The following is a 16,870-nucleotide window of genomic DNA, read 5'->3' as shown; positions in this document are numbered from 1 at the left end:
ATTGCTGTTCAACAAAAATGTCCGAAAATGGGTACCTTCATGGGTGTAACATTGTATGTAGAAACACCAATTATAGGTGTTGAACTACGATTTTCAGCTGTGTAAAATGCAAGGGCACTTTCTCCTGGCTTGACCCTTACCTGGAGATTACAAGTAAGAGTCAATATAATAGGGTACAAGTACTGCACGGGAAGTATTTGAGTCGATCGAAAATTTTGTAAAACAGGGCACCTCTCTCTGTGTAGGAATAAACTTCCATGGCATACCATCAGCAACATCAGCATTGAACTGCACCACAAGCTCCCTATATAAGCAAAAAAAAACCAAGAACTCAGAATAAGTATAAGGAAATGGATTAAGATGCAAAGTAATTTATCAAAGAAACTATTTGCATTAAGAGTAGAATATATCAAAGACAAATGACTAAGTAAATAAATTCAAATTCTCAGTAAAATATTAAATATTCTTGCAACGGCAAACCAAAAAGTACACATTAGTGTCAGGGGGTAACACATAGGCAATTAAGGCATCACCATTTTAGAATATAAATAAGAATAATAGTGTGCCCTCAAGGTTTTAACATGAAGTATAAATTCTCTCAGAAAGTACAAGACAAACAACAACTAACAAAAAGAATAGGACAAGAAATTGATAGATGATAATTCAGCCCAATTGGCTTTCACTGAATTAAATTAGATAGTTTCAAAGTTCTGTTTTTAATCAAAATACAATTTTATTAAAGAAGACGGGAAGGAGACACAAGAAGTAAACAAAGGTGGGAGCTTTCCACACAATTAAAACTAAGAAATAACAAAAGCAACTACACTTGGAAGACAACAACATTCCAATTAAATGGCAGGTCTTCGAGACGCATTTGTCCCAGTTAATGGAACACCAAGAAATAAGGTGCCCTTCACCTTAAGGATAATGTAGTTAACACAACTCTACTTTAACTTAATGATCCTGCTATTGCAATCTGTCCATAAGCACCAACAAATCACAAAGAGGCATAGATTCCAAATGTGATGACCAGAAGGGAAATATTGGAATACCAGCCCCCAACAGATTGATGAGTATTACCCATTTAATCTGAGATTTTGAAGAAAAGCATTCCAAACTTCTCTAGAGATAGGACAATACCTAAGGAGACAGTGTACTACTACTAGCTAGAAGAATTATAAAAAGTAATTGTCCAATCTCAATCAGAAAGCTTAGTAGGAATTTATAATAATAAAAGAGACAAATGACAAAACTGCCCTTACATATAAGAAGTAAATAAAAGCTATTACTAGAAAACAACTAGGACTAAAATAACAACTAGATTATTTCCAATACTAGCTAGCCTCGCACAACACGCATCTACTTGGAACAGCCATCCTCTACTCCTTAGATGATCCTTGGTCAAAATAGACCATCCTTTAGTTCTTACATGATCCAAGGTCAAATTTTTCAAGAATTTGTCGATATAAAAACATAGATTTTCAACAAAATAGTTTGGCTCCACGCCAACTTAACCAGGGTAAGGATAAATTGCTGGATGTAACCTCCATTTCTGCTCTTCTCCAAAGCTGAAATTACTCGAATAAACGGAACCGAGAAAATTCCCTTGGAAGTCCACCTCTAAATTCTCCTTTCTTCCCCTTTTGAGGCAATATCTGCTCTACTAAGGCCTCCTAGGAGAGTCCCAATAGCATCAATTACAAATCATACAAATTTCTCTTCACTCCTAATGAGAAATAGGCATTGCATAAACAGATTTCACATCACAAAGAGGCCTATCTCCACACAAAACATCCTCCCAAAAGATTGACCTCTCACCCAAACATATTATGAAAATAAAATTCTTCTTCAGAAGAACCATGCATCTTGCCCAACCAAACATTCATGCCATAGGATGATGGGGAACCAACATGATCCAACCAAGAATTTAGAAACCATATTTAGCTTTTTATCATCCTTCTCCATCAGCAATCTCTTTTTCCAAATCTACATTTACATTTTTTTCCCAATCCTGTCAACTTCATATATTTGAAGTTTCTAAGTCCAAGACCCCCCATCTTTGTTCTTGTCGATCAATAAGACATGAATTTATAAATGAGACAAAAAGAGATATGTCATAAAGGAGAGAAAGGCCAAATTCACAATGCCCCTATGAAGCAGATTATAGTCAAAGGATAGAAAGAAATTAATTGAGCCCACCATAAAACAAAATCATCAAATCATCAAAAAAAAAACAACATACAAATAATTAAATGACAGTAGCTACGCATATACCTGGTAGGGGCAGTTCCCTCTTGAACATGTCGAGCAATCTTTTCCTCAACACTCTGAAAAAGACTCAACCCATATCACAAATGATGGAACTCTTTTACAGCAAAAAAATAAAATAAATGATGCAATACAAATAGAACTTCAAAACCAAAAATTACTAAACCTCACCTCGCGCCGCTGGACAGTACCACCGTATCCAGTAGCCTGGCAGAAAGTTCTATAAAGAGGAACAGCTGCATACGTGCAGCCCACCATGGCAAAAACCAATCCAGTTAAATATAAAAGTGTTTTTTGGGATTTTTGTTCTCTAGCGGTATTAGATACATGATAGTGGCGTCGAAACACAGAGAATGGTGAAGAAGATTTCTCGAAACTCTGAAATCTAAAAGGTTTCAGGTAAAGTTCACGGCAGGGCTTAAATCCCCAAAATCGAGAATCCAAATTGCCATTATGAATTGATCTGAAAGCTTTGGTGATTCGTCTGCAATGGAGACACAAAATTGAAATCTGGAGGTGTAATTAAAGGGAAAAAAAATGTTTAATTAGAAAGTTGGATAGATACCTGATCTCAAAAGGAACAGAGTGTAAATTATTTAGAGATGGAAAGAGAGAGCTCTTGTTGGAAACCCTAGAGCAGAACATGTTGAGTTGGGAAATCCAGAAATTACAGAGCGCAATCGAGAGACATTTCGCCTAAAATTATAATTTATAATTATTTTCCAAACCAGACTTCAACTCTGTTCTTCGCGTCACTGTATCTTCACGAAAGCATAAAACTGGCTGTTCTACTGTATTACAGACATGGTTTTAAACTCAGTATTTCCTCTTGCCTTCGCGGTTACCAAGTTGATTCGTCCATGTTGACTCGTCCTAAACGAGTTAAATCATCTAAGTCTGATTACAACTATTTAATAATAGATATTTGGGGACGGTTCATGACTTCATGGGACAACGATTGTGACTAGGGGTGCACAACGTTCGGTTTGGTTCGGGTTGGGAGCAATATTGAAATCGAATCCAACTTGCTCGGTGTAATAAATTCTGAACCACATATACCTTAGAACCACACCAATCCAAACCGACCTTAGTTTGATTCAGTTCAGTGTTTGGTTTTCAAGTCACGAAAACATAGCATTAGATTTGTGGCAACCCCAGCTCTTTTTGTAAATAGGGTTGCCAATGGGTCGGATGAAGTTATTTTCATATCCTTATCTAACTCTATATCTAATTATCAAAATCCGATATTTTACTCATTTATGTTAAGGATATCCATATCCGACTATTTATTTACTTTTTTAATCCGTATCCGACTTTTAACCAAATTTCAAACAGATATCCAAGTGGATGTATATACTTCATTATGAAGATGATGGAAAAAATCTTAATTTAGGGTGATACATATATTTTATTGTGAATTTACTTTATTAAACTCGGATATTCGGGTTGGATGGGACGCATATCCATATCCAACCCTAAAAATATTATGTTAAAAATAATTATAGATAAAATTACTTGAATTCTTAATTAAATTAAAAAGATTGTACCCATACCCGAATAATTCGGGTAGGATAAGCCGAGTAAGTGGGTATTATCCGACCCATTGCCAACCCTATTTGTAAGCTTAATTGCTACAAGCTTGCAATAGCTAGTGATAATATATCCTTTGAGGAATTTTGTCGACTAGGTGGTAATAGTAAATTTAAAAAAAATCTTAACACAAATAAACGAAATTTGAGGTGAAAAATCTGAAACTATTGAGAAAGCATTCATTTAAAATCTGGAACCATTGTCAAATAGATAGTAGTGATTAAAATAAAAATAATAATTTTCTAACACAAATACATGAAATTTGAGGTGAAAAATCTAAAACCATTGAGAAAGCATTCGTATAAAATCTGAAACCATTGTCAAATACTTAATAGTAATAAAAATAAAAATAAAAAATAATTTTCTAACAGAAATACAGGAAATTTGAGGTGTAAAATCTGAAATGATTGAGAAGGCATTCATATAAAGATCCATTCTACTATTTTATTTTTTTTAAGAGTTGAACTATAATTTTAAGAATTGGAAGATTCAGAATTAGTAAAAGAGGGAATTTCTATTCTTAAAATGGGAGAGAGAGAGTACATTTTCCTAGGGTTGTCAACGGATAGGTATTCAATCAAATATTGCTATATCCAAATTTGAATCTAATAAAAATAGTGATATCCAAATTCCAATTCAAATCCAATTGGATATAACTAACCAAGATTCGAATTCAAATTTGAAAAATATATCGGATATCCAACAATATCTGATTCAATAAAAATCCTACAAAAATTAGATTCAATCTATATCATCATCTTCATTCTGTAAAAAAACAAATCGACTTTCCTATTTTTTTCAACTTCAAAAGTTGTAATCTTCAACCTATTTCAGTCTTAAAATCAAATAAACTTTGATTTTTGGAAGAAAAAAAATGATGAAAAATTCGAACAAAACATCAAGTATATTTTACATCAACTTGAAGGTTTGGATTTTCAAAAAATAAATCAAGATTATTTTGATTTGAGGTTGAAGCCATGGATATTGAAGGAAAAAAAATAGGGTTTTATTTGAGAAAGAGAGATAGAGGAAGTATCTACCTGGATGCTCATCGACCGGAGAAGATGATGATTATGGAGCTTGCACAGTCGAAAAAAATAGAGCTTGACTTTGAAAGAGAGAGAGAGAGAGAGAGAGAGATGAAGTATCTACCTGATGCTCGTTGGTTGGAGAAGATGGTGGTTATGGAGTTCGCACAGTCGAAACCCACCCTTTGATTGTTGGTTCTTGTGTTTTAGGTTGAGAGAGAAGATACATATTTGAAAGTTAAATTTCGTTTTGTAACATAAATACACAAGACCATATATATATATATATATAATATATATATATATATATATGGGAAATATTCAGCACCTTACCATTTACCCAAGAATTTGCCCAACATGTTTTGTCCTACATGGGTTAGAAGTTTTGGAATGGGCTGATTTTTGTTGAGGATGATCTCTACAGTTAGAAGATCTTCCTCACCAAAAATCAACTCATTCCGAAATTTCTAGCCCCATGTTTACAAGTTGAAAAATCATGGACCGTCCATTTTTTGTAAACCATTTTTTATGGGGTTAGAAGTTTTGGAATGGGCTGATTTTTGGTGAGGATGATCTCCTCACCAAAAATCAGCCTATTCCAAAACTTCTAACTCATGTAGGACAAAACACGTAGCGTAAAGTGTAGGGTAAAGCATAGGGTGTTGAACAGGACCCTATATATATAATATATATATATATATATATATATATATATATATAAATCGGAGTGGATATTATCGAATCGGATTTCGCAATATTCGAATTTGTATTAGAAATCATTCGTATCTTAAAATAACATCTGAATTCAAATTCGATATCTAAAAAATTAATATCCAATTTTTTGAATTCGGATCCGAATTTTCGAATATCCATTGCAGGCCTACCTTTTCCAACGATGACGATGGATCGATTCTTAAGTGAGGGATGGCGACAGTTGTTAGGGTTTCATTCTTAAAAATCAAAGAGTTCTTGCGATGGAGAAGAGAATGAAGGTTTGTTGTATTTAATTGTTAAATATATTAGGGATGTCAATGGATAACCATTTAATCGAAACTAAATTAGAATCGGGCTGAATACCCCAGTTTCGGATCCCTTTTTAGTAGAATCGATTAAAGCTTAGTCTAAAATGGAATCAAACCGATAGGAATTGGAATTGATAAGTTCTATCCAATGGGTATCCAAAACTGATTTATTTTGTCATTTCTTTCTATATTATAAATGATTTAAGAAATTTTAATTTAAAAAATAAATGTATATTATATAAAATTCATCAATTTTTCATATTAATTATCAATTGAAACTTAAAATGAGTTACTCTTCTTAAAAATTATTACTTTTAAAAAAGAAAAAAAATATAATTAATTTGTATCTTAAGTATAACAAATTATAACTAAGTTAACAATTTTGTTGATAATATGATAATTTTTTTAAAGGATTTTTTCTTTTTATTATATATATAATGATTTGATATACTTTTTCTCTAATTCAATTCTTGAGAATCGGAACTGATGGGTACCCGTGATTTTTGGCAATTACAATTTTGATTCCATTTATTTTGGAACTGAACCCAGAATCAAACTAATATAATGATTATGGTTCTAAGTTCCTTAGGAACCAACCATTGAATCTCTTAAAATATATGTAAGGGTAATTATAAAAGCACCCCACAAATTAATAAGGGCAACTCACACCATAGCTTAACTGTTTTGTCTCATATGGTTTAAAATTTTTGGAATGAACTGATTTTTTGTGAGGATAATCTCTATGACAATGAGATCATCCTCACAAAAAATCATCCTATTCCGGAACTTCTAACCCCATCAAAATAAGTTCTAGAATCGTAAATCGCCTATTTATTTTTGTAAACCAGTTTTGATGAGGTTAGAAGTTTTGGAATGGACTGATTTTGGCAAAGATGATTTCCTCGTCATAGATATCATCTTCACAAAAAATCAGCTCATTCCGAACTTTTAACCCATATAAGACAAAACAATTCAACTATGTGTGGGTTGCCCTTAGTAATTCGTGGGGTGCTTTTATAATTACTCCATATGTAATATAAATAGAATAACGGAAGCCCAAGTGTTCCTTACACTGTTGAACAATAAATAATATCGATAAAATATTAAATCCAATGAACTAGAAAATTAATAATAAAAAAATCACAGCCTTCTACATTTCATATAAAAATTCATATTTAAAAAAAATATAACCTTTTTTTTAACAAAGGATTTAAAACTGTACAACCCAAGCGCTCTTAAACTTAAATTCAATGGTGGAAAAATCAACCATAAGGCATCCATTTGGTGAAAAATCTATAAAAATATTTTTAAAAATATAAAATATAAGTGTTTAAATTTTTTTTACCAAAATGGTATATGACCATTTTCATAAACATTTAGAAACACTGGCTAGGATCATAATTTCAATAAAATACTGTGCCATTTTTGTTAAACTCTAATTTGATATTGGAACTTCTTCACTGTGGGTCTGTAATTTAATATAAATATTCGTCGTTCCCGTCAAAGTACCATTCAGGTGACGTATAAATTAGTATCACAAAATTGCAATCATATCGAGATTATCAAACTAATAATCAAATTGTGTTTGCATCTGAAATTTGGATATAATAAATCTTACTGCCTAAATAGTATAATAGATAATGTGGACCGATTTGCTAAAAACATTTAATTAAAATAAATTAACATCAAACTAAGCTGAATTAGTTTATTGTGCACATGTTTGGTTACAATTTTTTTTTTCCTTATGGTGATGAACTATATTACTCCAAAGCTATGGTCATATCAATAGGCAAAAGATCAATCACCATATTCGACTATTTTTATGAACTTCCAAAATTTTAAAAATTATTTTTCGTCATTCAATTTTTATTATTTTAAATATAAGAGTTCGGTCATCATCCATTTTCAACAACTTGGATCAAGTCCAAATTTTTTTTTTTCGTCATTGAATGTTAATTATTTTAAACTTTCTAGTTATATTTATATTTTATTTCAAAAAAAATAATAATGTTAAAGATATACATGCTTTACTCGGTCAAAATGTTAATCCGATTCGACAACGTTTTAATTAACTCAGTTGAATGTTTGAGTTGGTGCAAAATCACGTATGAAAGAGTTGTTAGAGTGAGACCTTCACTATGACGCCAATTCAATGAATTTTCTGTGGTCTAAATCTTAGTCTCTTTTAATATTAAAAATAAATGGTAACAGTGAAAGGAAGATGTAAAGATGAAATTGAATTAGCATATCAGCAATCCAACACCACATCCCTCTAGAAATCATAGGAAAACTCATCAAAAATAAATAAATCAATCAATCAATCAAAAAACATTTTTTTTTGTTTGATTAAAGATTTCGAGAATGGATAGCTATCCCCAAAACACAATGAAAAATAACAATTTTTTTACTATTTTTTGGTTTCTGAAATTCATATAATTGTCTGCTCTACAACTTTGTCCCATCTGATAATGTTAGGATGCTACAAGGTGAGCTCAACAACCCGAAGTAAGAGTTGGAATCTTATTAAGTTACTAAGGCTAGTGAGACTCATCTCATTATGTACATATTTTTTTTTTTTACTTCATGGGTTTCGATCACACGTTTTATAGATCCTTGAAAAATCGAATGGGTGTAAACAAAAAAAAACTTACCGTGGATCAGACAAAGAAACGATGGGGAAGAAGGAGTGAACAATTGATGAAACAACCCACAACGAATGAACCCCAGACTAGTATCTCGACCCTAACAAAGAAGATGGCTTCCTATTAGGGTTTTAAAAAAAAATTCCTAAAAAAAATAAGAAGGAAAAAAATAGAATAAAAAATAAGAAGAACAAGAATAGAATAAAAAATCATGATTTCTTAGGAAATCCAAAAAAAAATTAAGGAGAACAAAAATAAAATCTAAATATATATATATGGGTAGCGTTCAATGGCTAACTTTTTGGCAAAACATTTTTCAAAACATGAGTTAGAAGTTTTGGAATGGGCTGATTTTTGGTGAGGATGATCTCTACGGTGAGGAGATCATCCTCACCAAAAATCAGCCCATTCCAAGACTTTTAATCCATGTTTACAAATTGAAAAATCGTGGACCGTCCATTTTTTGTAAACTATTTTTAATGGGGTTAGAAGTTTTGGAATGAGCTGATTTTTGGTGATGATGATCTCCTCACTGTAGAGATCATCCTCACAAAAAATCAGCCCATTCCAAAACTTCTATATATATATAGGAAATGTTCAGCAACAAACATTTTGGCAAAACATTTTTCAAAAGATAAGTTAGAGGTTTTGGAATGAGCTGATTTTTGGTGAGGATGATCTCTACGATGAGCAGATCATCCTCACCAAAAATCAGCCCTTTCCAAAACTTCTAATCCCATCAAAAATGGTTTACAAAAAATGGACGGTCCACAATATTTCAACTTGTAAACTGGGACTAGAAGTTTTGGAATGGGCTGATTTTTGGTGAGGATGATCTCCTCACTGTAGAGATCACCCTCACAAAAAATCAACTCATTCCAAAACCTCCAACCTATGTTTTGAAAAATGTTTTGCCAAAATGTTTGTTGCTGAACATTTCCCTGTATATATATATATATATATATATATATATATATATATATATAGGTCACGTTATTACGACCCCCTTTTGGACCCCCTTTGCGACACACCTTTTTGTCTTATATGGGCAAAAATGTTTGGAATGGGCTGATTTTTTGTGAGGATGATCTCTGTGATGAGGGGATCATCCTGGCAAAAAATCATCCCATTCCAAAACTTCTAACCCCATCAAAATTGATTTACAAAAATTGGACGGTCTATAATTTTTCAACAAAAATCGGACGGTCTAGAAGTTTTGGAATGGGCTGATTTTTTGCCAGGATGATCCCCTCACCATAGAGATCATCCTCACAAAAAATCAGCCCATTCCAAACATTTTTGCCCATATAAGACAAAAAGGTGTGTCGCAAAGGGGGTCCAAAAGGGGGTCGTAATAACGTGACCCTATATATATATATATATATATATATAGGGGGGCGTTCAATGGCTAACTTTTTGGTAAAACATTTTTCAAAACATGAGTTAGAGGGTTTGGAATGGGCTGATTTTTGGTGAGGATGATCTCTATGGTGAGGAGATCATCCTCACCAAAAATCAGCCCATTCCAAAACTTCTAACCCCATCAAAAACAGTTTACAAAAAATGGACGGTCCATGATGTTTCAGCTTGTAAACATGGGTTAGAAGTTTTGGAATGGGCTGATTTTTGGTGAGGATGATCTCCTCACCGTAGAGATCATCCTCACCAAAAATCAGCCCATTCCAAAACCTCTAACCCATGTTTTGAAAAATGTTTTGCCAAAAAGTTTGCCATTGAACGCTACCCATATATATATATATATATATGGGGGGCGTTCAATGGCCAACTTTTTAGCAAACTTTTTGGCAAAACATTTTTCAAAACATGAGTTAGAAGTTTTGAAATGGGCTGATTTTTGGTGAGGATGATCTCTATGGTGAGGAGATCATCATCACCAAAAATCAGCCCATTCCAAAACTTCTAACCCCATCAAAAACAGTTTACAAAAAATGGACGGTTCACGATTTTTCAACTGGTAAACATGGGTTAAAAGTTTTGGAATGGGCTGATTTTTGGTGAGGATGATCTACTCACTGTAGAGATCATCCTCACCAAAAATCAGCCCATTCCAAAACCTCTAACCCATGTTTTGAAAAATGTTTTGCCAAAAAGTTTGCTAAAAAGTTTGCCCTTGAACGCTACCCTATATATATATATATATATATATATATATATGTGGATGGCGTTATTACGACCCCCATTACGACTCACCGTTTGTCTTATATGGGCAAAAATGTTTGGAATGGGCTGATTTTTTGTGAGGATGATTTTTGTGATGAGGGGATCATCCTAGCAAAAAATCATCACATTCCAAAACTTCTAACCCCATCAAAATTGATTTACAAAAATTGGACGATCTAAAAATTTTCAACTTGTAAACATGGGGCTAGAAATTTCATAATGAGCTGATTTTTGGCAAGGATGATCTCCTCACCATAGAGATCATCCTCACAAAAAATCAGCCCATTCTAAACATTTTTACCCATATAAAACAAAATAGTGTGTCGCAAAGTGGCTTGTAATGGGGGTCTACGGAACCTGACCCTATCTATATATATAATATATATATATATATAAGAAAAATCCTCTAGGGCTTCATGGTTAATTGATTGTAAAAGTCATCTTAAGAAAATATTTTAAAAGAGGCCCCACGACTTCTACGGCCAAACATTCTAAAACATAAAATAAATAAATAAATAAAAGATTTTTTGGAAGATTCAAATTAAACAATTTTTACCTACGTAAATAATGAAAATTAAAGAAGATGGACAAATTACCATATCGTTTACGATTGGTAGGGTAAAACCGAATGAATTTTTTGTTCTTTCCAAATCATCATATTTTAGAGAAAATACATAAATAAAAAGAAACACAAAAATTAAAATTACAAAGACAAAACTATATTAAATTGCATGAAAAATAAGGAGAGAAAGAGGTCTTTTAAGAGTAGAAAGAGAAAAAGAGTTTTCTTTCGATTTTAAAGATTATTTGCGTAGTTTCTAGCAGTTGTATTGGTTTTAGAGGGATGTGTTTCCACCGTTGGATGGTCTCAAACATATCTTTGACCACGAAATGTGTTTTGGAGAGAGATGGAAAAACGTGGGAAGTTTGGGTGATTTTTTTATATTTTAGAGAGAATCCATCTTCACTGTTAGATGTTCCCAACTCAATCTTAGAGAGATAAATATGTTTATGACTAAGATAAAGATGTGCTTTATATAATAAAATAAAATTTGGTTCGATTCTCGATTTGGTTTTGTTCTAGTACACCCCTAAATCGATTCCCGCACCAAATCACTTGATTTTTCAAAATTTCAATCTGGAACCCAACCAATTCTCCTTAAAACCGAACCAAACCAACCCTAACTGCATTGGTTCAGTTCAATTCTTGGTTTGGCTCTATCCAATGTGCACCCCTAATTGTGACAACATACAACGGTTTTTTGTAAACCACTTTTGATGGGGTTACAAGTTTTGGAATTGACTGATTTTTCATGAAGATGATTTTTATGGTGAGCAAGTCATCCTTGCACAAAATCATCTCATTCTGAAACTTCTAACCCAAATTTAAAGGTTGAAAATTTGTGAATTGTCAATTTTTTTTTGTAAATTACTTTTGATAGGGTTAGAAATTTCAAAATGAGCTGAATTTTGATCAGGATAGTCTCTTTGGTGAGAAGATCATTCTCACAAAAAATCAGCCCATTATGAAACTTCTAACTCATATAAAACAAAAATCATTGTCGTAGATGTTGTCACAATCAAAGATGGATTAAACAAAATATTAAAAGAAGATGGATTAAAAAGATCATATTTTTATTTAGATAATAAATAATTAAATAATTAAATCTAAGGTTTGTTGGATGGCATGGAAATTCAATATTCATGGATTTCAATTTGTTATCTAGGTAATAAATATTTAAATTATAAAAAAACTAAGGGTTTGTTTGATTGGATGGAAATTCAATTTCCATATATTTCATCCATTGAATCCATGAAAAAAATCATAGTGAAAAATGAGTAGGGTGGAAAATCGAATATTAAGTGGTTTATTAAATTTGAAGGAAAAAAAAAATTAGAAAAGGAGAAGCAGAAAGAGGAGGAAGAAGAAGAAGAACAGAGAGGAAGAGAAAAAGAGAGTAGCTGGTAAAGACGAAGAAGAAGAAAAAAGAGATGGGAGGGAAGGTGAGCAGGTTGGAGGCAGAAGGAGGAAGAAGAAGAAAAGAGGTGGGGGACAACCAACTGGCAAATACAACAACGATCAACTATGGTGGTAGTGGTGTGGAAGAAGTTGGGAGATTAGAGTTTTAATTTGTGATGAAAATTAAAAGTGAATTTCATTTTAATATGTGGATAACTGGAAAAATGAAATCCATACTTTGTTGGACTTTTGAAAGAGAGTGAAAAATTATTTTTTATAACAAAAATCAATCAAACACGTGGAAAATAGAATTTTCCACTCTATTTTCCATATGTAGTCAAACTCATCATAATTGGTTTAACCAAAAATTACGGAAACTCAATTGACTCAGACAAGTTTTACTAATTCAGATGATATTTTGAAAATATTGTTTAAGTCATCTAATTTTAATTAGGAAAATGCTGAAATGACATTGAAATTGACATCGATTCTGATTCACAAATTGCTGATGTGGATGTATGTACGGAACCATAAATGATTTTCATCGAGATACAAGTGAAAAGTATCTATGGTTTTGTGCTCACTTCCACGTTAGCGATGTGTGAATCATTGACAATTTTAATGTTACTCTAGCACGACTCTTTTAATTACATTGCATATCCTATTATTTCTGAACAATACACAAATGAGTCAGACAAATAAGAATTGAATCCATGATTACAGTATCTTTAATAATATAATGAGACAAGGATAATTATTTTAACCAGAAGACATTTACCTTAGGTGCTTTTTTAAAATTATAGAAATACCTTTGTATTATATAAAATAGCATAACACATAGTAAATTTATTCTATTTATTTGAAAATTTTAAGACAAACTCTTAAATTAATTAATTATAAAGACAATTATATCCTTATATAAAAACTTATTTTGGGAACTCATACATATTTTTTTTTAAAGGAAAATTACTTCATGGGCCCTGTTGTATTTGTTTCTAAATAGTCCCTAACTTTTGCGTAGTAGCTTAACAACTTAGTAAAATCTTTCTTTCTAAATGCTCTTTCACCTTAAGCTATATTTTAAAGTATTCAAATATCATTTTCTCACTCTTTTAACATACCTAAATTTTATAACTTCGTTTGCCATCAATTCCAATGATTTATGACGATGAATCATGAATGGAGAGCAATATACTCATAATTGCAAAGATTTGGAATTAATTTTTGATCTATTTTGATGATTTTATAAAAAGAATGAGAAAAGGGTAGCAACATACTCATAATTTTGAAGATTTATTTATAACATTTGATCCGAGAGTATATTCTGACACTATAATGTAATGTACTTTGAGTATTTTTGAAAGATCTATCCAATATTGAGCTTGAAAAATCAAAATCGTTGAGGCTCGATGTTTTAGCATCAAAATGTAACACAATCACCATTGAAAAACTCAGGTAAGTTAAAAGAGGCAAGAAAAAAGTATTTTGGGTACTTTAACTTACCAAAATCGAAATCGTCGAGGCTTGATGTTTTAGCGTGAAAATGTAGTGCAATCACCATTGAAAAATATGGGTAAGTTAAAAGAGGCGAGAAAGAGGTATTTTAGGCACTTTAAACTTAGGTAAGTCGAAAATGTCTGCTATACTTCTCATCCCGAGTAGAAGTATAAGGGACAACATTTTGCTCTCTCACAAGCTTATTAGGAACATCCACATAGACAAAGGTAAAAAGAAATATGTGGCCAAGAGCAGCTATCATCCATTGCTTGGAGGAGATGAATTATCATGAAGACTTCATTTCTTGGAGACACGGATGCATTTCTTCCACTAAGTATTCTATCAACATAAATAGTTGCCCAACAGATTACTTCCATGGGAAAAGATGTATCAAATAGGGAGATCCCCTCTCACCTTATCTTTTTGTGCTTGTAATGGATGTCATTTCCTCTTCTATTTACAATTGTAGTAGGCAAGGTGCCATTGAGCTTATGTACAAATGTAAGAATTCTGTTATTAACCATCTGATTTTTGCAGACAACTTGATGGTCTTCATGAAAGGCACCCAACAATCTGTTAGTGCTCTCAAGAAGTGTTTGTTGGACTTTAGATCCTTCTCTGGACTTAAAACCAATGTTGGGAAAAGCAACATCTTCTTCAATGGTGTGGGAAAGGTAGAAAAGCATGCATTCCTCAACACCTTCTCCGTGCAAGAAGGCCAGCTACCTATTAAGTACTTGGGAATGCCTTTGATCTCCACGAGACTGAAATTCAATGATTGCATTCCCCTTCTCGACAAGATGACGACTAATATTAAAACATGGAAAGCCAGATTCTTGTCTCTAACTGGAAAGTGTGAGCTATCAAGTCAGTGCTCAACAACATTCTAACATACTTATCTAATGTGTTTATGCTGTCCAAAAAAGCTATCAAGGAGATTATGAAGCTATGCACTACCTCCATATGATGGGTAAGAAAATGCACCCTATACGCTGGAAGAGAATGGCTCGCCCCTTCAATAAGGCAGGGTAGGGTATAAAAAACTTGCCCATCAAAAATGAGGCTAGAGTTGCCAAATAAGTTTGGGCCATCGCTTCTCGCAAGAACCACCTTTGGGTTAACTGGGTTTACAAGAACCTTATCAAGAGTAAACACTTCTGGATAATAGGCATGTAACAATGCTAAATAAAAGAGAAGAGAAAGAAGAAGAAGAATAAGAAAGATAGGCCTATTCGAGTTGGCTGAACTCCTTACCTAAAATAACATTTTTATTCTCCCCCTAATTACAGAACTTCCGACTCCTTTTATCATAATCTTCTATAACTAGAATAAGAATTCTATGCCTATAAAATAGCAACAGAAAAACAGAAAGCAAATCTATCCACATCAGCGCCACCTAATCAACCTTGAGAGTCGCAACACTCCTGCCCACTTGAAATCAACCTTGTCCTCATGGTTGAAACGAAGGAAATTCATGTTGCAACCTCGTCCATGGTACTCAAGTAGCATCTTCCATAGGTAAGTTGCGCCATTGGATTAATAATTCGGTAATGGCTTGATTATTACGCTTCACCATGCGTCTATCCAAGACCTTGTTGGGTAAGAGCAATATTTGTCCAGAATCAGCAGTAGGTGGTAGCACCATGGAAACAGGAACGGAGTTGCCGAGTCGTTTCTTTAAGCAAGATACATGGAAAACCGAATGTATCTTAGAATCTGGGGGCAGGTCTAAGCGATATGCGACTAGCCCAATTTTTTCAACAATTTGGAAAGGGCCAAAATATCGCGGTGCAAGCTTGTTGGAGTGTCTACTTACGAGGGAGTTTTGACGATAAGGCTGCAATCGTAAGAACACTAGCTCACCTACTTGAAATTGGCGTTCCGTTCGATGTTCGTCGGCTTGAGTTTTCATGCGCTCTTGAGCTATTTCAAGGTTGTATTTCAGAAGCCCCAAAACATGATCTCGGTTGAGTAACTCTTCCTCTACGTGTTGTACCTCAGCTGTTCCTTTAATGTAACGATCAATAGAGGAAGGTTTTTGTCCATAGACCACCTCATAAGGTGTGGTTTTTGTTGCCTCATGAAACGAGGTATTATACCACCATTCTGCCCACGGAAGCCAACGAACCCATTGTTTTGGTTGTAGACCAACAAAACACCGTAAATAAGTTTCAAAGTATCTATTAACGCGTTTTGTTTGACCATCGGTTTGCGGGTGGTATGCGGAACTCATGAGAAGGTTGGTACCTTGTAGGCGGAAGAATTCTTGCCAAAAATTACTGATGAACACAGCATCTCGATCACTAACGATAGTTTCTGGCATTCCATGAAGCTTGAAGACATAGTCGACAAAAGCTTAAGCAACGTGGAGTGCTGTGTATGGGTGTGCTAATGCAATGAAGTGAGCTGCTTTTGACAGCCGATCGACCACAACCCAAATGACACTTTTCCTGTGAGAGATAGGCAGACCGTCAATAAAATCCATAGAGATATCAGTCTGTACCTTTGTAGGGATTGGCAAGTGTTGTAAGAGACCCGGAGGAGCCACTGATTCTGTCTTGTTATGCTGACAAACATCACATTCTCTTACATGTTTCTTGACATCATTTTTTATACCTGCCCAATAAAAATGACGTTGAATGCGCTTATATGTCTTCAAAAACCCTGAATGTCCCCCTTCGG

The 16,870-nt window shown here is 33.4% G+C and overlaps 1 protein-coding gene across 1 annotated transcript; it reads right to left on the bottom strand.

Annotated features, from left to right (window-relative positions):
* Positions 1-2: 2 nt before the first annotated feature.
* LOC147380745 (cytochrome c oxidase assembly protein COX11, mitochondrial-like) lies at positions 3-3,160 on the bottom strand. The gene is made up of 5 exons (XM_086431314.1): positions 2,834-3,160; positions 2,440-2,752; positions 2,275-2,327; positions 232-304; positions 3-140 (listed from the first exon to the last, which is right to left on the bottom strand). The coding sequence occupies exons 1-5, from the start codon at positions 2,911-2,913 to the stop codon at positions 9-11; spliced, it is 651 nt and encodes a 216-aa protein (XP_086287440.1). The 5' UTR covers positions 2,914-3,160; the 3' UTR covers positions 3-8.
* Between the last annotated feature and the right edge of the window lie 13,710 nt (positions 3,161-16,870).

The sequence above is a fragment of the Akebia trifoliata genome, unplaced genomic scaffold (assembly GCF_017979445.1).
Source record: "Akebia trifoliata isolate Shusen 1 unplaced genomic scaffold, ASM1797944v1 Contig01019, whole genome shotgun sequence".
In the NCBI taxonomy this organism is placed as follows: Eukaryota; Viridiplantae; Streptophyta; class Magnoliopsida; order Ranunculales; family Lardizabalaceae; genus Akebia; species Akebia trifoliata.
Note: the sequence above shows the minus strand (reverse complement) of the source record. Positions and strands in the feature narration are given on the sequence as shown.

Bases quoted from the DNA above. Each gene is read 5' to 3' on its own strand.
- LOC147380745 (XM_086431314.1), bottom strand. From the start codon at position 2,913: ATGTTCTGCTCTAGGGTTTCCAACAAGAGCTCTCTCTTTCCATCTCTA. The intron at 2,753-2,833 runs GTATCTATCCAA...TCTCCATTGCAG, and splicing joins TCTGTTCCTTTTGAGATCAG to ACGAATCACCAAAGCTTTCA. The intron at 2,328-2,439 runs GTGAGGTTTAGT...AGTCTTTTTCAG, and splicing joins GTACTGTCCAGCGGCGCGAG to AGTGTTGAGGAAAAGATTGC.